Source organism: Carassius gibelio, chromosome B18 (genome assembly GCF_023724105.1).
Source record: "Carassius gibelio isolate Cgi1373 ecotype wild population from Czech Republic chromosome B18, carGib1.2-hapl.c, whole genome shotgun sequence".
In the NCBI taxonomy this organism is placed as follows: domain Eukaryota; kingdom Metazoa; phylum Chordata; class Actinopteri; order Cypriniformes; family Cyprinidae; genus Carassius; species Carassius gibelio.
Genome location: NC_068413.1, coordinates 27544711 through 27568324, shown reverse-complemented (window position 1 = coordinate 27568324; position 23614 = coordinate 27544711). Strand labels below are relative to the sequence as shown.

The following is a 23614-nucleotide window of genomic DNA, read 5'->3' as shown; positions in this document are numbered from 1 at the left end:
GCACAAACATGCACACACATACACATATTCAACACAAAGCCAGGAAGGTGTTCTAACACCTTTCCCAGGCCTATGACCACATTAGAGCACATGATGTCCCAAAACCCCTCAAATGACCAAGCAGGGATGGCAGCATGAAAATCAGATGGCAGGGTCAGAAAGCTCTTATATTTCATCTAGTGCTGTCAAACGATTAATTACCATTAATTCCATCCAAAATAATAAAAAAAATTGTTAACATAAGGTTTTTTCTCCATTCTGTCACAGATGGAGTTTCGGTTCCTTGCCGCTGTCGCCTCTGGCTTGCTTAGTTGGGGTCACTTCATCTACAGAGATATCGTTGACTTGATTGCAAATAAATGCACACTATTTAACTGAACAGAGATGACATCACTGAATTCAAGTGTACCAGCAGTGAATGATCTTCCTGACAGGACAAACACATCATGGCTTCAGTTGCAGGGTATTCACAATTTTCCAGTAATCCAGAGGATGTAGCTCAGAGCCATCTGTGCTGGAACCCAGCATGACCTCTGGTCACAATCTCACAATAGATCAGAGAAAGACACAACCTGAAGGCTAAATCTGGAAGTGATGTCAGTCAGGTTGTTAGCACAAGGGCCTTGACTCCAGGACCTTCCTACAGGTGTTTGGGGCCCTATTAACTTTACAGGGACAAGAGTTAACTGATGAAGTCCAAACTAAAAATTTTTTTTTTTACAAAACTATTAAACACATAAAATCAATGTTTGGAAATCTTGATTGTGATTTCAATTTTTAAACTTTAGCTGGTGTGTAATGTTGCTGTTTGGGAATAAACAATTTCTGCAGTTATGACTCTGAAAGTTCAATGCAAACTGAGATAATAGCCTCTTTCACACAGTAATACCAGTAAATTGCCGTAAAATTAGCGTAACGACTTTACCGGTAAATTCAAAAATGCGCTGTTCACACAGTCAACGTCATTCCGTCTTTTTTCCAGAAAAGCAACATTCACACTTCCATTCCAAAATACCGGTAAATTCTGTGACGTCATTAATCTCTAATCAGCTGCACTTGTATTTTTAAACATGGAGGGTAATACATGTTCAGTATTTCTGTTGATGGTTTCATTTTTTGTTTCAAACTTTAGTATTCATGCAACTGCTTTTGTTGTTATAATAGACAACTGGTTTGAATAATTATAGCCTACTCACCATTAATAAAACACCCGATGCTGTCTGGAGTTGACCAATTTAGTGAAAATCTGCTTGAAAGGATTAATGAAGTTGTGATTGTAAGTTGCAGTCTGTAAGACGCACTTTGCAGAAAAGGTGCGTTCACAAATTTAGCCTATGCTGATCCAAATTCATATCAATTAGTCTATCAGCGCAGATAAATAGTTTGGCGTTCAAATTGAGTTCAAAAGATGTCCCAAAGCACTGGAAAAATTACCATGAATGTGACAGAGGGAAATAGTAAAATATATATTTGAATTATTTACTAATAAACTAGTGTTTTCTGAGTCTGTGTCCCAAGGATGAAGTTGCCTGAATCGTCATCTCCTCATTAGACGCGCTTCCTAAACGGATTATGATCGTAGCCTATTGAGATTTTTTGTTGTTTGTTTTTATTATTTCGTTAAGTAGTAATTAAAAGCTTTCTATAGATATATTTATCATGTCTGTGAGGCATGTATTTGCTTTCGGTTTATTTTTATAAGCTCTCCTGTTCAAGACGAGACGGCAGAAAGCATGTTTGTTTTCTTTATTTTATATTTCTTTATTTTATATTATGATCGCGCTGGCACCTACGTCCCAAAAAAGCGTGCTTTATCTTGCATTCTCCGCACAAAATATTCGATATAGCGTACATGTATCTGGGTTTAATGTTAAAACATTGTTACATGCTTGAACTGTTTTATATCTTTAGATTTTATTTTAGACAATTCGTGATGATTTGAGAAGGCTAAACTATATAAACATAAGCTATGTAAACTCTCTCTCTGTGCTGGCCGCTTTAAAAACAAAACTTATAGGCCTGTTTAACGATCAAAAACTGCTCCAAACATACAAAGTTGAACTATTTTTATAGCTGAAACAGTAGTATACTGTTTTGGGAGAACATCCTCAAGTGAGTTGCGGGGCAAACCGAAAGTTGATGCAGAATGTCCAGCACTCTTCTTCACTGCTCCGACTTCTCGTTTGTACCTGTATCTGTTTTTCCCTATGTAAAAACTAAAATTAAAATTAAGTTGTAATACTTAAAGTTATTATTATTATTTTTTTATTGTGTTCGGCATGTTGGGCAGCGTGTCATTTCATGACGTGCCACGGGTTGAGATCCACTGGTTTAGAGCCACAGGATTTGTGGAGTAGCAGGACCCCCAAATAGACTGACAAATGTCATAATAGGAACAAAAAATACTTCCATTACTACTTCGTTTGTGATGGTCGTTTATTTTTTTTTATATTAAGATGCAATGTTTTCAGTTTATTGATGACCTGACTTTGTCCTGTGAATGCATTGCTCTCAGTGACAGTTAGCAGTTATTTTATCATACGTTACTGCATCACTAACAGTTTCTCTCAGATGACGACAAATTTTTTCATCTGACCGAATAATGAGAAGCGCTTTAATTTCACTGTCGCTTCCGTTGGATGACATTTATTTTATTTTCTTAAACAGTGCGTGAATGAGTCACATCGTTATGATTGGCCCGGAGTAGACGTCTTACGTCACCGCGTTCTGAACTCTTACATGCTCATACCGGTAATTTTCCTTCTGCGTTCACACACAACAGAATTCCGGCAATATACTGGTAATGTTACAACTTCTCATACCGTTAAATTGCCGAAAACGAATTTACCTGTATTTTTTAAAAGATCCTATTCACACATGATCTCTTTACGGCAATTCACCAGTAATTTTCCGGAAAAGTCTGTATGTGTGAAAGGGCTTAATGTCTTTTAAAATTATGACAGTTTAATGCCAACAAAAAACAGTTTGTAGGATAACAAAGAGTTACTTACCAAGTTCGTGACATCACAAACCCAGACATTTACATAAACCCCGAAGGGGCTTCATAAAACAAGGAAACCATATGAGTGTTCATGGAGAACAGACTGAGTGTTGGATAATTTTTTTTTTTTTTTTTTTTGTGTGTGTGTGTTTTAAATGAAGCATTAACATATATTAAACTGCACCCGTTAGCTTGCTTTGAGCGAGATGAAGAGGAGGAGTGTTTAAATAAAATCCCTCTATTTTATATAAAATTTCAGTTGGAAATACTGAAGTTGGCCTCAATGTCTGGTTCACAAAAACTTCAGCTTCTAGTTCAACAAATTTCAGCTGCTGTGTCAGTTTTAAAAGGGCAAAATACATTTTTGTGTTCTCTTTTTATCTGTCCAAGGTAATACAAGGAAACACAGTGGAGGAATCTGAGAAATCCATCAGACAATACAATCCACACGCACACTCCACATATATATATGCAGCAGGACATTCCAGGGATGCTTTGAACTTTTGCTCTGGTGCAGTATCAAGGCAACTGTGCATTCTTATCTGTGTGTGTGTCATTTATAACAGCCCAAGTGTCTATTCAAAGCAGACTCATTTGTCTTTTTTGTTTTTTTTTGGTTCGGGAATCATGGCGGACAAGAAAGAAAATTCTATTTTGTGTACAAGGCCTATATAATTCAACTATACTTCTGGACAGCGGAAATGACATCAATAACACATCAACTAATTCCTTCAAAAGAGCTAACTATTGGATGTCCTTGTTTTTAGGTTTCCACGTGTGTTTATTTGTAAATGAGTATTTGTGTTTGTTTATTTGAAACACTTATTGATTATGCTTATTATGCCAAAAGTAAAAGTAAAGTAAGCTATCACAAAACAGTTCAGTATGTCTCTCTGTGACTGTGTGTCTCTCTGTTTGTCGGGCTTAATTTATATTTAATCAACATCATTTCTTTTAAATGGGAGAGACTCCTTGCGTTTTAGGACGTAAGCATCAGATTTATTACAGGGTGTACACATCAGTTCTTCAGAAGCACAGCTTGAGTTAAATGAGCCTTCATCGTGAAACAACTTTGCTGCAGCCTGGAATTGAACTACTGGTTTCGTCTGGTCAGAGGAGAACTGGCCCCCCAACTGAGCCTGGTTTCTCACAAGGTTTTTTTCTCTATTCTGTCACCGATGGAGTTTCGGTTCCTTGCCGCTGTCGCCTCTGACTTGCTTAATTGGGGTCACTTCATCTACAGCGATATCGTTGACTTGATTGCAAATAAATGCACAGACACTATTTAACAGTGTCAATAATGCAAAATGATAGTTAAAGGCAGTTCATCATTGAATTCAGTGATGTCATCTCTGTTCAGTTAAATAGTGTGCATTTATTAAATGTTGTTCAGTGGCTTTGACGCAATGTATTTTGTTTAAAGCGCTATATAAATAAAGGTGACTGCCAGATGTCTTTAAATGTGTAAGTGTCCATGCAAATGAGCCTAACCCATTTTCATACTCCTGTTTATTCAATCTGCTGAAAGCTAAACCTTACAACACCCCTCCCCTGAAGACAGCTAGTGAATATTTAATCCATATATGTGGACACTGGGTGGTTACTGCTGTCATTCCAGCCTGCTGGACTTTAATTGCAGGGTTTGGACGTGCACTGGCCACAGATGTGAACATGTCTGAGGGATATTTTTGAAGACGAGTATACTGTCATCAACATCAGAGCTCTGGACAAGGGCATCTCGTTAACACACACAAAAACACAAAGCTGCACTCTTAAGCTAACCCATAGTAATGGATGGTCGTGTAAGCAGACATGCTGTTCCTGAATACATAGAGAGGGTTTGTGTGAGTTCAAAAAGAGAATAGCATGATGTAACTCTCATAAGATATGTGAAACAACAGTACTGAGCCCATATAAATTATGTTGCTGAACAACAGGCAAAGAAAATTTTATCCTAAATTTTTAGGGATCAGGGCCATATGAGTGTAGGAATGTGACATGGACAACACTGATGGGAAGAACATATGCACTCAAACATTCAGTAATACATAGGCAAACATAAGTTTTGTCATTTTATTCCTTTTCCTCCTCACTGACTGGATGGGTGAAGTGCTGAGACAATGTCTACAAAAAAAAAAACAACGGTAAGAAAGACAGGGGTCGGCTTAATGATCCCTTGTGGAACTGTGATTATACAATAATGGATCTTGGATGTGCATCTGGTTATGAATTTTCTATATTAACAGACAGCAAGTAAACTAAATAAAATAAACTACCAAAAGGCAAATTGAATGTGCAATATAAAGTAAATGAAAACAATATTACAACTTCAAAACTTTTATTGGTGGCTTCCTGTGTTTCTTTTATCAGCACTTTGCTGAGCTATATCACCATATAAACCAGACTTTGGTCAGAGCTACTTACCTCACAATTCAATCAATATTAACAAATGTTTATATACAGTTTGAGCTAATCATCACTGCTCTCAGCTGAGCCAAAATCTTCCTAAATTTCCCATCCACACAAAAACCCCAAAATCCAAAGTTTCAATCAACAATCCTTAAATGTGGCCCAAGTCTAATCACATTACATTTAAGCAATGATGACATTAGGCAGCTGTTTGAACTAAACATGCTACAAATTGTCAACTGAAAATGGACATGAGCAAGATAAAGTAAGAGGTTCCCAGTAGATGCATTCAGAGCAGCAGACTGTTGGCACAGCAAATATCATCTGTCTCTGCAAAAGTGATGGTTTCAAGTTTCAGCTTCCTTCATTACCTAAAGCATCAGGTGGAAAGGACATCTCTCCGATTTACAAACAGCTTTGGAAATGAATAATACTAACATTTTGCATTGATTTTAAACCACTCCAAGCCATCCCAATAAAACCAGTTATTTAGTTCAGGTTGTTACAAACTCATTGAGAGCAGTCTAGAGCATTTCACATCAAAAATCAAATAAAACCTATTAATATTAAACATGCATTGGCAATCTTTAATTTCTCTTGAGCACTTCGAGAAAGTCCAGTAAATTTGGGGTTAGCTAACATGCCAGGACAAGACTTAATACCTAATTTGGCAATATTATCAGCTCATCAGTATACTGTATGATGTCAGCACACTCAGGTTCCCAATATTCATTGAGAAAATGGCAAATTTAATCTTCCAAGGCCTATAACAGCAGCACCATATCAGAAAACTATCAGAGCTAAAAGCTACAAACTTCATACATTTATCTCAGGTGAGGTCAAAGGAATTTCTTACTTTTTGCTGGCATCACAGACGTCAACAATGTTGGAGAAGAGGTGGTGATGGTCCGTTTTATTAATGATCTCGCTGAGCTCATTTGAGTTCTTAAAGAGACGGACGAGGATCTCCAGACTGTGTAAGTAACTGTGCTCTGATGAAATTACCTCAAATATGGCCTAAGGGAAAGAAACGTAATTTAGGCATTGTATTACAGCTTTCTAGTTTCAATTATTACATATATCGTGCTCATATTCCTGAGGATCTCTCCTAACTGACAAAAAGCAGGATAATAATAGGTGACAGCTGGCACAATTCTCTTTACATATCTGGAACTTTCTTTCATATGTAAACTGTACTTGCCTTAAACTTGAGGAAATGCTCAATAAAATTTTCTATAACAACATGTATTTGCAAAAACACAGTAAAAACATTCATTTAATTAACATTAAATTTATTTATTATTAATGGTCTGTTTTGTCCAGGTTTATATATGATCAACCTTTATCAGCCTAATGTGTTTGGAACAAATTAGGGTAGCACCGATGTATTGGCCACCGATATTTATTGGCCGATTTATGATTATTTTAAAGCTATCTGCATATTGGATATGGCATGAAAAGGTCTGATACGGATGGTTTATTAATTAACTGAATGGAGACAACGAGTTCCATGTGTGTTGCATGATCCAATGTTTTTTTTTTCAGGGCAAAATAATTAAATACTTGCCAAAACAAAATGAAACCGGTACAAAATATAGTTTGTCAGGCAGCATAGTACAGCCATTTGCAAACGTGATGCTGAAGCATCCAACAAGTGAGATGCCTGCTCTCAGCTGTAAATTCATCATTAGTTAAGTCACAATGGCAATGCGTTAGAGTTAACAGTTTAACTGAAGATATGCCATGAACCACCAAGAATTAGGCCTACATTTAAGTGAAAATGAATAGCATGTAATATTCAGCTTTTTGTTTGAAACCAGTGTAGAACATGGATTCACACAAGGTCACATCATGCACATGCAGTGTTTCTGTGAATGGAGAAAACAGAAAACTATACAGGCTACATAAAAAGCAATATACTGGCCTATACACAAAATATATTTCACTTAAATCATTAACAGATTTAAAAAACAAAAACAAAAAAAGTTTTGGATAATTGTAACATGCTCCGAAGGTCATGAAAAAAAAAAATGTCAGAAAGCAGTTTCCTTTATTTTACAAAAGCATTACAATTTTGAATTATGTTTTTCATCTATCTGTATGACAAAGCAGCATTGGTATGACCATAAATTACGGAGTAACAGTTGGGAAAACATCGCAGTGATCACCTCGATACCTCAAGCCCAATTTTTTCTAATTTGACATCACAGCCTGTTCATTATCAAAAAACAAAAACAAAATACAGTTAAAGAAACATAAAAAGTTACACTGGTCAATTTAAATACCGTAATCCATAGTACAGTCTGTGCCATTCAGTGTGACCAGAGCCTCACTGCTGATATAGCCTATAGGTAAAGGATGATGTTTTTTACGTCGATAATGCAAGTGAAGAACAAAGCTTGTAGTAACCTTATACAGTAGGTTAGCATCCAGATATTTCACAAATATGGAAACCATTTGTGCAGAATGAGAGAGGTAGGCTTCAGTTTAGTTTTGAAATTAATTCATTTTGGCTTGATGCTTATGACTAGCCTAAATACAACTTTAGAGGATCTGTTGTAGAGAGATAAAAACTAAAATAGCCTAACTGTAGATTTGGTCGTTGGTTAATCTAGAAAAGATGCTGCTCTATTGGCTGTGACTAAGAGATCAATGGCCCTATTTTAACGATCTGAAACGCAAGTGTCAAAGGGCGAAACACAAGTAACTTTGTGAGCGGGTCTTGGCGCTGTTGCTGTTTTCCCGGCGGGATAAATGGCTCTTGCGCCCGGCGCAAATCTAAAATGGGTTGGTCTGAAGTAGCTTCATTATTCATAGGTGTGGTTTGGGCGTAACGTGAAATAAACCAATCAGAGCGTCATCCAACATTCCCTTTAAAAGCAGGTGCGCAAGTTCCATTATGGATTGCTATTATTATGGCGTATTTACCAGGCGCACGCCAGGAGCGGTTCACAGCCGAGGAGACTGATGTTCTTGTAAGAGCAGTGAAAGACAGAGAAGTTGTGTTGTATGGGGATGGGAGAATAATTAGCCTGAATAATTTGTAAGCTAGATTTATGCCTATTTTTTTCACATCTTCGTGGCACACCACAATGATTTCCGTCATCTCATGTGTTAATATTTTTTTAGTATAACAATTTATGATTTGCAAAAATAACTGTTGCATCTGTGTAGATTACATGAGCAAAGTGTATGCGCATTGTGCACGCTATACATTATGGTCAAGCATGCGCCCTTAAAATAGCATAATGAACAACGCGCAACGCGCCACTGACTTTAGACTAGGTTTTTTCTGGTCAGTGGCGCAATTGTTTAATGGAACAGCAAAATAGCACCAGGGATTGTTTGCGCCGGAACACGCCTCCTTTTTTGCGCTGAACTGCCCAGGGAGCGCAAGTTCATTCACTAGTTTAGCGACGTGCTTCTGTGGAGGGAAAAGCGCGCTTTGCGCGGGTGCAAAATAGGAATGACACATGCGTCTGTGTACAAAGTCAATTGCGCTGGGTGCAAGATAGGGCCCCAAGACTTTTTTTCTCTTCTGAGTAAATTAAATGCTGTACATTATTATTATTATTATTATTATTATTATTATTGGCAAAAAAAAAAAAAAAACATTTTTAAATAACATTAGTAACTGGTATGTTTTCTACACAAACCAGTTTCACAGTGGAACACAAGAACAGAAACGTTCAAATACTGATTCTGGTCGGAGTGAACCAAAATCCTATCAGTGCATCTCTAGAACAAATATGACGTGTGGAATTTAATGCAAAACCAACCAAGATCAAAAAAGAGAGAATGAAAAAGTCAGGAATGCCGACATGTGGAACCTTACCTCTTGTCTCTTTCGTTCTTCTTGACTCAACTTCTCAAACTTTCCACTTTTTTTAACCTGGAATACAAAATTGAGGATAAGCACCTCAATAAGTAATTTAATTATACATAAAAAACACCTTTCAGGATAAAGTGATAAACAGTGCAGGTAATCTACTAACAACACAGGCACAAACATGATTAAGACGACATGATTTTGGGGCATTAAATAATGGTGCAAATACCTGTAAATTACCACAAACCTTAGTAAATGACCTTGCATAATTCCCCTAAAATTTGTGTCTGAAAGTACTACTTGCATGTCATCAGCAAATCCTGATTTTAACAGGATTTTAACATCAACAGAGGGTTTGTGCTGGGGGAAATTGATAGTAAATCTAAGCATGAGAGGCAAGGTTAATCTTCTTCTAATGGTTAGGGCAGACTACTTTTATAACAACTGCAGACAAAATAGTAGAGTCGTGCAATATTTGTGCCTACAATAGTATTAATGGCTACAACATTTTAGTACATAGTTTAGGGGTGACCCTGAATAGGCAACGATTCGATGCTACTACCAATCTCACAGTCGAATATTCATGGGTGTTATTGATTATGCCATTCTGACTATATGGGGGGGCTCAAATGTCTGATTTCACATAGAACTTGCGTTTTTCTTCCAATAAGTTAATATGCAGCCTATTATGATAAAGCCGTGAATAAGAATCTGAAAATAAGAAGCTTCAAATTAATATTTAAAAGTGTGTGAATAAATCCACGACAGAGGATCATCTTGGTGGCAGGGATTTAAAACTTTATCAAGACTCAAACTGACACAGACAGAGACTGGATTTTTTCAAACATCATTGATGTTAATCAAAGAACAAAAGAAAAATATAAATCCTTGGACTGTTCTAGTCGCTGATTAACTTTTATAGCTTGAATAAAGATTAATATGTATAGTTTCTGCATATATAATATAGTTTGTGAAGATTATTTTAAAATCACTTAAATTAAAAGTATACATACATGTAGAAGTATGAAATATAAGAGGCTTATATAGTAGGAAATAAAGACATAAGCAAACAATTCATGCAGACGTCAGCGCTACATGATGGTAAAGATAAATATAAAGTTATGAAACTTTGTGTTCAGCCAAAACAATATGACCAGGAACAAATAATAGATTCATTGGACCAAAGATTGCCTTTTATATATACCCAAAACAAATAATATATCATGTTTAACCACTACAGAGTAATCAGAGCCAGCAACAAATATCAGAATGTCTAATCGAAGTAAGGCTGCTCTTGGCAGGATACATGGGAGCCATATGCCCCCTTGATCGCCTGGAGCTCACAGCTCCGAAATTGGCAATACAGATTTTCAAATAGGTGCTATCTTTATAAATAAACCACAAATTTGAGTTTTAAACAACTACATTCTTGCCTGAAAAATTGTTAAAACTACATTTCATAACACAATAACTGTAATATTTTGAAAATAATGCAGGTTTTCACCTCCTCCATTAATCCTCACTTGTTGGTTCGAAATGCATTGTGAGTTACCTGCTGCCTCAGGTTCACACAAGTCACCTCTTGATGCATCCTAGATAAAAAGTTAAGTCATGTGTATGTAAATTAGTGTTTATTTCAGTTGCTATCTGCAGCGTTTATGGTCTTTTAGGGCAGGATAAGCGATATATTTAAACTGTTTAGGTTGAGTGTGTCTGCTGCGCACTGACGACAGGTAACTGATCCAACACAAAATATAGATTATTTCTTTGTGAACATAATTATTCAGGAATTATTAAACATGAACGTATTAGTATCAGAAATGGATTTGAATATATTAGAATGAATAATACAATTATGTTGTTAATATTACTCTATAATGAAATGAAAAGCTTAGCTTACTATCTTGGAAATATAGCTTTATGTCTTGAAATCCGTACTTTATATAGTCAGTTATTTCTCTGAATAAATTCAGATTTCAGAATATGCTTTTTATCGTTTGTTTTATATGTAGAGGTCGTGTTGGTCTGATGTTCGTGAGTGTGTTGTGATGGGCCTGACAGACTTGTGACATTATCCACTCCTCCAGTGGGTAATGAATCAAGCACGACAACGTGGTGGTCTTTCTCGGCCTCGGGGAGCAGGGCGATCTGGGTGAGAGGTATGGAATGCTTCTAGGAGTATAGGGCCTAGGATGTCGTCTCTAGGGACCCAGGAGCGTTCTTCTGGGACGTAACCTTCCCAGCCGACAAGGTACTCTAATCTACCACCACGTCGCCGGGATTCCAGGATCTCCTTCACTCCTTCACTCAACACAATCATCCCTCAACAGCTCATCTACAAGCTGAGTCAGCTGGGGCTCAACACTTCGCTGTGCAACTGGCTGTTGGACTTTCTGACTGGAAGACCTCAGGCGGTACGGGTCGGCAGCAACACATCCAGCACCATCACACTGAACACTGGGGCCCCCCAAGGATGTGTGCTGAGCCCCCTCCTCCTCCTCTTCACTCTGCTGACCCACGACTATACACCGTCACACAGTTCCAACCTCTTTATTAAGTTTGTAGATGACACGACTGTGGTGGGTCTCATTAGCAACAAAGATGAGACAAACTACAGGAGTGAGGTGAGCCACCTGGCCATGTGGTGCAGTGACAACAATCTCTCTCTGAACGTGGAGAAGACAAAAGAGATTGTTGTAGACTTCAGGAGAGCACACACTCAGCACGTTCCTCTGACCATCAACGGTGCGACTGTGGAGAGAGTGAGCAGCACCAAGTTCCTGGGTGTGCACATCACAGAGGACCTCTCCTGGACTGAAAACACAGCAGCACTGGCCAAGAAATCACAGCAGCGTCTCTACTTCCTCCGCAAACTGAGAAGAGCCAGAGCCCCACCCCCCATCATGTACACCTTCTACAGAGGCACCATTGAGAGCATTCTGTCGAGCTGCATCACTGTGTGGTATGGCGCCTGGAACGCGTCCTGCCGAAAGACTCTGCAAAGCATAGTGAGAGCAGCTGAGAAGATCATTGGTGTCTCCCTCCCCTCCCTCCAGGACATTTATGGAACACGTCTCACCCGCAAAGCCCTCTGCATCGCAGGTGATCCCACCCACCCATCACATAGCTTCTTCAGCCGGCTACCATCAGGGAGGAGACTGCGGAGTCTCCAGGCCAGGACCAACAGACTGAAAGACTCCCTCCCAAACCTGCCCCCCCCCCCCTCTTCTTCCCCAGGCACCACTGAACTATGAACCCCCCCCCCCCCCCCCAATTATATGATGGCATGCACTAGTCACTTGTGCAGCATTGGTCTGCTCACTCACCGCTCACTACCTCATTCGGCATGGAACGTCATTCCACTACCTCATCAGTCATTTAAATAACTGCTCTTAGTCAATTGTCACTTGTCACTTTAATCAGACTTAAGATATTCTTAATAAGTGATTTTTTGCACTAAAAAATATTTTAACTGCACTGTTGTTCACTTCATTGATTTGCACTATATCTGTCATTTGTCTTGCGCTGCTTTATTTAACTTTATTTGTAACTTTATTTTTAATTTTATTATATGTCTTTTTTTATCATTCCCTTATTGTATAGTTGTATCTACATTGTATATTTGATCTAGTTATTTTTTAGGCTTTAATGTTAATGTTATCTGTATGCACCGGGGTCTGAGAGTAACGCAATTTCGATTCTCTGTATGTATGTACTGTACATGTGGAAATTGACAATAAAGCAGACTTGAACTTGAAGAAGGCTCTTTCCTCTAATAGTAATGTGAGAGGGGGTTCCTCTGTCCAGGCTCTGTGGAGAAAGGAGGGTGAAAAGGTTTTAGGAGTGAGACATGGAAGGTTGGGTGTATTTTGTATTGAGGAGGCAGTTGGAGTCTGTAAGTGAATGGGTTGACTTATTCCTGGATAGCAAAGGGGCCGATGAATCTGGGACTCAGTTTTTTACAGGGCCGGCAGTCAGATCTTGCGAGTGGACAGCAAGACCTTCTGTCCCGGTTGGTAGGTGGGAGTAGGTGTACGATGCAGGTCGGCTGCCATCTTCCGTCTGCGCACTGCCAGTTGGAGGTGATGGTGTGTTGCATCCCAAACTCTCTTGCTCTCCCGTAACCAGTACTCAACAGCAGAATCATCAGAGGTGTCTCCAGACCCAGGGAATTGAAGGGGCTGGTAACCAAGTACGCACTGAAATGGTGTAAAACCTGTGGATTGCTGGCGGAGGGAATTCTGGGCGAATTCATTGGTATTTCTCAATAAACTGGTATTTACTGAGACCGGTAGAATATGAAAACGAGTAGTAAATGGATGGAGAATGAGAATCCTTGCAAACGGGAAGTGCACTTGCCGGATGGGGTGACCAGACTAGACAGTGGAGAGAACACACCTCGGCGATGGTGAATAGCTTAATTAGTCTCAAACAAATATCTTCTATATATGAGTATAGAGAGAAGTCAGGCAGACTTTTACGCAATGCAGATTAAATTATTACAATCAAGTAAAGCAATTAATAATATTTATACAATATGACAATATGGTAATATGGCATCAGATGGAGATTAACAAAACCTTTACAAAATTTTTCCAATTATATACCAGTTATATACTGCAGAATCTCATTTACCTTCACTAATATGAATGGATCAAAATGGCTTTGTCCGAAATAGTGAAAGTGATGTGATATACAGGCATTCCATAAGATTAGGTAAGTACTGAATATCATTTATAAGATGAATGGCTCTAAAGATACATGTATTTTATCATTAGATGCAGAAGAGAGATTTTTTTTGGAGTTGCTATATACAGTGTAAAGCAGAGTATGTACAGAATATAAATAGGAGTGGAATATGTACATTATGAACAGCAGCAATGAAGGATTATATATGCATTATGAACAGCAGCAATAAATACATTTGGATGAGTGTGCAATAATATTGTTAAACAATGTATTCAATGCAAAATAATAGTAGTGCAATGATATTTTTATAGAAATAGTTTACTGTGCTTTGTACAGTAACAACTTCAGACAGTTTACAGTGTAATGGCTTGAACAATGTGCAGTCTGTGCAAAATATGAGTAGTGCAATACATGTGAAATATATGCAGTAAGAGAACAGGAATCAGGTTAGATTGATGGTGTGGCATTCAGAAGTGTCACAGCCTTGGGGAAGAAGCTCTCCCTGAGCCTACTAGCGCGAGAGCGTAGGCTCCTGTAATGCCTGCCATAAGGAAGGAGGGTGAAAAGTCCATGGTTAGGACGAGAGGCATCCTTGATGATGTCCCTTGCCCTGCCCAGACAGCGCTTGTGATAGATGTTCTCAATGGAAGTTAACTGGGTGCTGGTGATCCGTTGAGCAGTTTTCACTACCAACTAGAGTCTGCTTTGTGGTCAGATGCGGAGCAATTGCTGTTCCATACTGAGATGCAGTTAGTGAGTAAGCTATCAATGGTACAGCGGTAGAATTCCACAAGGATCCTGGGAAAATTCTTAAGGCTCCGTAAGAAGTAAAGGTGCTGCTGTGCCTTTTTGACTAGGGTGGAGGTGTTAAGGGACCAGGTGAGGTCATCATAGATGTGGATGCCAAGGATTTTGAAACTCGACACTGCAGCTCCGTTGATGTAGATGGGTGTGTATGCATGGCTCATGGTCTGCCTGAAGTCCACAATGATCTCCTTGTCTTCAGCCAGGTGCTGCACCTCATCCCTGTAGGCTGACTCATTGTCATGCTTGATCAGACCTGCCACCGTGGTGTCATCTGCAAATTTGATTATGTTGTTGGAGCCATAAACAGGAATGCAGTCATTGGTGAATAAGGAGAACAGGAGAGGGCTCAGTACGCAGCCCTGTGGCACACCGGTGTTCAGAGTGATGATGGAGGATAAGAGGTTATCAGGAGATTGAGTGAAAATGAGCATTTCATCCCCCCCCCCCCCCTCCCCTCTTAACAGACTGAGGTCTGTTAGTCAGAAAATCTAGAATCCAGTTGCAGATGGATGTGCTGATTCCAAGCTGGCTGAGCTTGGAGATCAGAGGTTTTGAAGGTAGTGGGGACAGTTGTTTGGGCCAGGGACAGATTGAAAATGTCCATGAAGACCTCAGCCAGCTGCTCCGCACAGGCTTTAAGCACATGACCAGGTATTCTCTCAGGGCCAGCTGCCTTCCATGCGTTCACCTTACACAGAGTGGAGTAAACATCTGAGGTGGAGAGTGGCAGTTCACTAGGTTGATGCTCAGCTTTGAGTGAGATCTCATTATTTCAATCAAAACGAGCATAAAAGTGATTGTGGTCGTCAGGGAGGGGGGCTCAGTGTTAGGTGTTTTGTAGTCTGTGATAGATTGTATGCCTTGCCACATACGTCGGGGGTCTGAAGAATTTTACAGAGTTGAATGGCCTTATTTACTTGATATACTCATCTTCCTTATATTGATTGAAAGTGAAAGTGAAAGTGACGTGACATACAGTCAAGCATGGTGACCCATTCTCAGAATTAGTGCTCTGCTTTTAAGCCATCCAAAGTGAACACACACACACACACACACACACACACCATGAACACACACCCGGAGCAGTGGGCAGCCATTTATGCTGAGGCGCCAGGGGGGCAGTTGGGGGTTCAGTGCCTTGGTCAAGGGGACCTCAGTCGTGGTATTGTGGGTGGAAAGAACACTGTACATGCACTCCCCCCAACTACAATTCCTGCCGGCCCGAGACTCGACCTCACAACCCCTCGATTGCAAGTCCGACTCTCTAACCATTAGGTCACGACTTCCCCATGTTATGATGTTGATGTTATGATGTTGATGGTGTTAAAATTATGCAGCCAAGCGATGATATATACATATAGCTAAAGCTGTAAATTCTACTCCTTGTATCCTACTAAGTATGGTAGAACCATCATTTATACCACAAAAGACTGCTTTTTAACCTTTTTAATCTTCCTAAATTTATCTTAATTTCTTAGCACATCCAAAAATTCAGAAAAACGATGATGTAACAGAAACTATTGACTCTCTCTTTTCTAGCATTTTAGATACGGTTGCTCATTTACGCTTAAGGAAGATGAACCCTCTGAGGTCTAAGGGTATTTTTGGGGCCTGGAAAAGTTTTGTCATGCCCTGACATTTGTGCATTTTTTCAGTTGCTTATAAACATCTAAATGGCTAAAGTCTAATATCACTGTAATCAGCACAAACTGGGCTTTAATAATATGTGAGCAGCATGTACTGTACATGATTGTGTTTTTGAGGAAAAAAAATGTTTATGTGTGGTTAGTGAAAAACAAAAAATGTTAAATCACTTGAATAAGGCAATAAAACACATACAGAACATTGATTCCTAGGACTTTTGAGAACTGGAGCTTGTAGCCTAGAATTTTTCTTTCTAAATTATGTGAAAATCATCATCTTTACTCACTCACAGAAAACAATATATTGATTTAAATTTTCAAAGACACTTTTTGTTGGTTAGTCATATGCAAGTAGGCGTCAACTATCATGAATATCATTGTGATTTACACCTGAGAAGACAAGACCCACGTAATTAGCTGCATAATGAGCCTTTCAGTCAGGTGTATGACAGAGTGAAGAGTTACAAGAAAGAATCTGAGGACAAAATAAATTTATATGTTTGTAGTTTATTTAGAAAATATTTAATTATCCCAAAAAATAATTTAATATTCACTTGCGAGTGCAGTTAAACACTTTATTAAAGGGGGGGTGAAATGCTATTTCATGCATACTGAGTTTTTTACACTGTTAAAGAGTTGGATTCCCATGCTAAACATGGACAAAGTTTCAAAAATTAAGTTGTACGTTTGAAGGAGTATTTCTGTTCCAAAAATACTCCTTCCGGTTTGTCACAAGTTTCTGAAAGTTTTTTTCGAGTATGGCTCTGTGTGACGTTAGATGGAGCGGAATTTCCTTATATGGGTCCTGAGGGCACGTTTGCCGGAAGAGCGCGCGCTCCCGTATAGCAGAGCAGAGAGAGGCTGTGCACAGACAATCACTGATCAGAGCGAGAGTGTCGCAAAATGTCACAAAAGGAGTGTGTTTTTGGTTGCCAGGGCAAGACAACCCTGCACAGATTACCAAAGAAAAAACAGCATTAAGGGACCAGTGGATGGAGTTTATTTTTACAGAGCATCAACGCAGTTGTGCAAGTGTTTGCACATTCTTTAGCTCCGCCCACACGTCACGCCTCCAGGCGCTCGTGTTTTTCCGGGAAAAATCGAGAAGGGTCTGTCTGCAGACTGCAAGACGGGGGCGTAACTTGAAGTGGGCGTAACTTGAAGTAGGAGGCGTAACTTGAAGTTGTTCAAATCACACAGAACCACGCGAGACCTCAAAACGAGATTTTGTCGGGATGCGTTCGAAACCGCATACCCTTTAATTAGGCACTTAATTTCAATAAGTACTAACTTAAGGAGCGCTAAAAGAGTTTATACTCTACAGCCTAAATGCGTATGTATGAAGAATGAATCCAAATTGTATATCATCATCCGCTATGTTGATCATGTGACCTACAAAGTTATAACAAGCACAAAAACGTAAAAGATATAAGTGACAGGTTTAATTATTGTATTTGTAATTATCTTGATAATGAAGAACGTTGCAGAAACGGCTGCCTTTTTATTTTGTGATTGTAGTATAGCCAATACTGTAGATTTTTTTTATATATATATTTTTAACTCCACTAATGTGATCAAGTGTTATCCTTAAAACATTTGTTTTTTATTAGAAAACCCAAAATCGTTATCTCTTGAATATTTGTTAAATAATTTTACGTGAAAAACGTTTTTCTTTTATAGCATCTCATACTATGAACACATAATTTTTTTATTTACTGTTTTATGGCATTATGATTGTTTATTGTCAGATACAACCTCTTACCATGATCTTTTATGTAATAATTTGGCAATAATAATAAAAAAGTGGGTCAGGTGCACAAACACCTCACAGCGACTGCAATATCTGCACAAAGGGTACTTCGATCAGCTGCTTGAAGATCTCATCTTTGGAGAAGACTGTTGATTTGATACTCTAAAAATGTAAGTATTACTACTCGAAAATTAACATTACCCCATAATGAATTGCATCTTTTGCCCACCCCAACATTTACCATGCAATAATAACGATAAATGCCAACCAATAATTATATAATTTTTTTTTTCTTAAAATTACATTTTAGTAAAAGAAGCCAAATGTATTTTCTTTTGTGACACAGCTATACATGAATATATACACTAGTTAAATAAATGCAGTCGATGTGAATACATCCATTTTCAATCAAGCAATTAATACATTAATGGATAAAATATTTATATTTTATTTACTGACAACCAAAAATATGTCTAAATGATTAAAATAATGTATAAAAGTTAGCATCACAATAAATGCATACATGCACAAGTCAACAACACATGATACAAAGCTTCATTCAAACTTATTGTTCTAACAATCAAGTATTTACAGATGGTGAACCCAACATCCTCCTGCCATCTGAACACAGCTGATACAGTTCTGCCGCTGCACTTCACAATCGCACTCTTCTCAATGGGGATGTCGTTGAGCAACAGGATGAGGAAGACCTTGATGACGGCTCTCTGAACCACACAACCTTGAAGCTAGAGCAGGGGAACACGTGCAGGACAATCTGACTGCTGTGTCTGCTCCAAACTTTCGTGTGCCTGCACCCCATGAGCACGACTACCTGAAAAACATTTACACAGAGTTTACAAGTACATGATTTATTACTTTTGTAGTGGGCTAAACCACTGAAGTGGTTCAAATACATAAATAAATTATACATTTATCCAAAGTGACTTACAGTGCATTCAGACTATTAGTTTTTACCTAACATGTGTTCCCTGGTATTCGAACCCACAACCTTGCACTGCTAACGCAATGCTCTACCCCTTGAGCCACAGGAACACCAGTGTGTCCTTGAGCAAGGCTCTCTTCTCCAGGTTGATCAGGGGATTGTAGGCCCCTGTTATAAGAGCACTGTCAATCACTTCAGATAAAAGCTCCATCACATTTTTTGATGATGCTTTTGAAGCTTCTGAAAGTCAGCCTTCATTGTTTAAACATTAACCAGCTGAACAAACATTACCAAAATCACATCCTCAGTGTCTTGTGGTCTTTCTCTAGATGCTCTCACTGGCTCTGGGGTCACTGAGGATGAAGACACCACAGCAGCATCTGGTCCTGATGAGACGGTAAGAGCTGGAGTGATGGAGCATCTCATCTGTGACTCTCGATCATTTCCAGGATGATGCTGTGGTCTTCTCCATCCTCAGTGCACACACCAGTCTACAGACATGTTCATGTCCTACAAAAATACACAATACAAAAAGTCATTACATTATTCTTTTGTTTCAGGTTTTCCCTCTTTTTCACCTTTCCTTGCAGGTCCTGCTCCACCACAAAAGATCTGCAGCAAATGCACAGAAATCAAGAATAAGAAAGGAGGTGTAATAGTTGTTTAAAATTACATTAAAATAAAATACAACTTAAGATTTAAAATGTTTCATTTATTTTTGTAGTGTACTTACACAAATCCTTTGATGGTAGCATTCCTTCATCAGTTACTCTACAGCAGATAAACACACATGTGTCTCATCTGTCCCTGTAACATCCAGACAAGAGTCAGTCTCCTCTGTTATATATCTGTGATATACTGCATTTACATGTTGAACTAATAACTGATGTAACTCACTTTTTATCCAACACAAATGTTCCTTAAATTATCAATATTGCAAATGGACAAATAAAATAGATAACTTATGTTTAGTTACTTTATGTAGATTTGTTTGTTTACATGACTCACATTCATCTATAGCAGTGTTGACAAAAGTGAATTCTACACAATATCACACACACATATCACTCAGACACCTGTTTCATGTCTGTTGGATGTGCTCATCTACAATACTTATCAAACATTATCCAGTCAGATGATAAATAGACATTTTAGTACTAGTCTTCAAGAAGTATATATAGTTTATGTAAATCTACTATTGAGTCGTGTACTTAATGGAGCTCCCCTGTTATTTATGCATTATAAAACATGTTTACAGCTAAATCACAAATATGCTATATTATGTAGGTCACAGACAGACTGAGCCTGTGATACCTGGGGATAGCGTCTTTTTTTGCTTATATGTTGCTTACTTTACGCCTTAGTTTTAATAAATTATTAACTCCAAAAACAATACCACTGTATGAAAATGACTTATACACTTCAATTTAAATAATTATTTCGGAAAAAAATAAGATTCTCACCGTTGTCTCTCACAGCAAGCTGTCATATTCGTCTTCTTTCCAGTTTAACGGCGGTTGGCATCCAGCTTATTGGTGCATTACCGCCCTCTTCTGTTCCGGAGTGTGGGTCAGATAATACGTTTTCCTACTAAAACGTACACTCTCACATTGTCCCCTAACATTAATATCTACACACACATCATGAATCAAATCCTGCCTAAAACCCCTGCCTCCCTTAAAACGTAATCAATATTCTACTCTGTGCCGCCATATTGCCATTAACTTATCGTTTTGAGGTCTCGCGTGGTTCTGTGTGATTTGGACAACTTCAAGTTACGCCTCCTACTTCAAGTTACGCCCACTTCAAGTTACACCCCCGTCTTGCAGTCTGCAGACGTACACGCTTGGAAAAATCGGTACAGACTATCTTTCTCTTATGAATATAATAAAACTAAATACTTTTTGGAGTTATGAAGGGTGCAGTACTACTCTATAGGTACTCAAGATTAACATGATATTGAGTGAAAACGAGCATTTCACCCCCCCCCCCCTTTAAGAAAAATCAAAGCTGACTTTCAAAGCTGAATTTTTAGCATCACTGCTCCAGTTACACAGATTTTCTACAAAAAAAACATTTATTGTTATTAGTATTATTAGTATCATTATTATTATTATTATTATAAATGTGGAAAAGAGCTGAGAATATTTGATCAGGTTTTTTTTGATACATTGAATAGTGTATATTGTTATTAAAACTTCATAATGTTTCACTTTAATTATACATTTAGCCAGGAATTACAGTTTGGAAAAAATCTAACTAGTAAAATGTTTACACATTATGTGAAACCTAATACAAGTATATAAATAAAAAGAGACTTACTCATGTTTATGATCTCTGCTGAATAAAGCCCTTCATTCTTTTTTCTGAGGAAATCTCAACTCCTGAGGTAATCGTCATCACATCTTCTTTGGGTGAATTATGTATTATTCCTTTCATCATGAAGCAAACAGTAAAATGAAGAACAGTTTTGGTGCTTTGTTTTCTAAATAGGCGTATTCAATCTGCATGCTTCAGTGAAACATTATAGGGCCCTATCACACACCCGGCGCAATGCAACGCAAGGTGCAGTGCAAGTGTGTTTGCTAGTTTCAGTCCAGCGCCGTTTGCATTTTCATATCCAGCGCCACGTCGTTTAATTAGCAAATGCATTTGCACCCATTTGTGCGCCCATCAGTGTGCTGGTCTAAAAAAGAGGTGTGTTCAGACGCCAGGGGCGTAGATTACGCAGGGGACGCGGGGGGCGTGTCCCCCACACTTTTATCATCACGGAAATTCGTCCCCCGCACTTTTTCGGGCAAATGTGTTCGTATAGAGGTTTTCAATAAATGGTGTGAATAAATATAGATTTAAACTCAAAGAGACAGGATAGTCTGCGCATGCATTTTCGGTTTTGTTTTTTTTCAAGTCCAAAAAATGTAATAGTAATAAAAATATGAACAATGCAGTGCTAATTGACATAGCATTTATTGCAGTATATAAACTATTCTGCCTTATTATGTGATAACAAGTGTGTGTAGTAGGTATATAAACAAATCATTATTATTATTATTTGTTATTGTCCAGCAGTTTTGTAAGAAAACTGAAACTAAACTGAAACTGAAATCTTCAGATTTCTAAGCCAATTAAAATCTAGAGATTAGAGAAAATTTCAGAAATAATTCTGATATTCTGATTTGCTGCTAAAAATACAACAACTTGTATTATGATAATGTTGAAAACAGCTGAGTATAATTTTTTCAGGTTTCTTTGATGAATAGACAGTTCAGAAGAGCAGCATTTATCTGAAATAGAAATCTCTTGTAAAATGATGTCTTTATCATCACTTCTGATCAATTAAAAAAAATCCTTGCTAATACAAGTATTAATTTCTATCATTTATTTAACCAAAAAAAAATAAAAATTCACATAAATGCTGATCTGTGGATCCTTCTATTCATCAAAAAATGCTGAAGAAAATGTACTCCTCTGTTTTAAATATTGATAATCAGCAAATTAAGAATGATTTCTGATTAATGTGACACTGAAGACTGGAGGAATGATGCTGAAAATACAGCTTTGATCACAGGAATACATTACATTTAAAATATAATCAAATAGAAAACAGTTATTTTAAATAGTAAAAATATTTCACAATATTACTGCTTCTGCTGTACTTTGGACAAAATAAAGGCAGGCTTCGTGAGCAGAAGAGACTTCTTTCAAAACATAAACAATCTTACTGTTAAAAAACTGTTGACTAGTAGGCTATATAGATTACAGAAATGTTATATCATAATATTTTATATATATATATATATATGTGTGTGTGTGTGTGTGTGTGTGTGTGTGTGTGTGTGTGTGTGTGTGTGTGTGTGTGTGTGTGTGTGTGTGTGTGTAATTTTTGTCCCCCTCACTTCTGAAAAGATGGCTACGCCCCTGTCAGACGCATTGCTTTTTTAAGGAGCTGAAAACAGACTGCACCACAGACCAACTAAAACCTGGTCTAAAGTCAATGAAAATGCGCTTCTGGGCGGGTCCACAGTGTGCGTTGACTTTGCTTATTACACACAGGGATGTGCCTCACACAAACATGCCAAATATTAAAAACAAAAGGATTACAGTGTAAAAGAATACTATTGTGTAGGCCACATAAATATAACAATGTAATCATGGATAGTCGTGTTTATTATAATTAGGCTACCTATTTACAATTCTGCCTATTGCTACTTATAATGATGAATGAAATTCTAATTCATCCCATGCGTTCTTCACCTCGGGAACCTTTGGTGGATTCCTGCTTGTCGTGTAGATGATCTGCTCAAGCGCTTTAACTTCACACATGAGTAAATCAGTTTCTTCGCTTGAGAAGCGTTCAGCTTTTCCGCCAACGATTTCCACCATGTAAATAGCGATCCGCCATGCATCTCGCTCTTAAAGGGAATGGGAGATGACACTCTGATTGGTTTATTGAATGTTACGCCCATAACTTATTAAGACAATAGGCACAACCCATTCCAAAAATGCGCCCCTGCACACGGACCGTTTTTCCGTCGTTAAAATA

At 38.1% G+C, this 23614-nt stretch overlaps 1 protein-coding gene and 1 long non-coding RNA gene across 5 annotated transcripts in view; both read right to left on the bottom strand.

Moving 5' to 3' along the window:
- The window catches only part of LOC127977339 (rho guanine nucleotide exchange factor 26), a 102579-nt gene that overhangs the window by 45220 nt on the left and 33745 nt on the right, over nucleotides 1–23614 (bottom strand). For all 4 annotated transcript variants that reach the window (XR_008158172.1, XM_052582212.1, XM_052582213.1 and 1 more), the window contains 2 exons: nucleotides 9246–9302; nucleotides 6267–6427 (listed from right to left, as the gene is read on the bottom strand). Coding sequence is in view for 3 of the 4 variants with exons in the window: in XM_052582212.1 (XP_052438172.1) it covers nucleotides 6267–6427; nucleotides 9246–9302 (218 nt within the window). In the remaining variant the exon portion in view is untranslated. The remainder of the gene's footprint in view (nucleotides 1–6266; nucleotides 6428–9245; nucleotides 9303–23614) is intronic.
- On the bottom strand, nucleotides 18553–20526 carry LOC127977435 (uncharacterized). Its single transcript, XR_008158209.1, has 3 exons — nucleotides 19805–20526; nucleotides 19104–19683; nucleotides 18553–18960 (listed from the first exon to the last, which is right to left on the bottom strand). It is a non-coding gene; the product is annotated as an uncharacterized LOC127977435 (long non-coding RNA).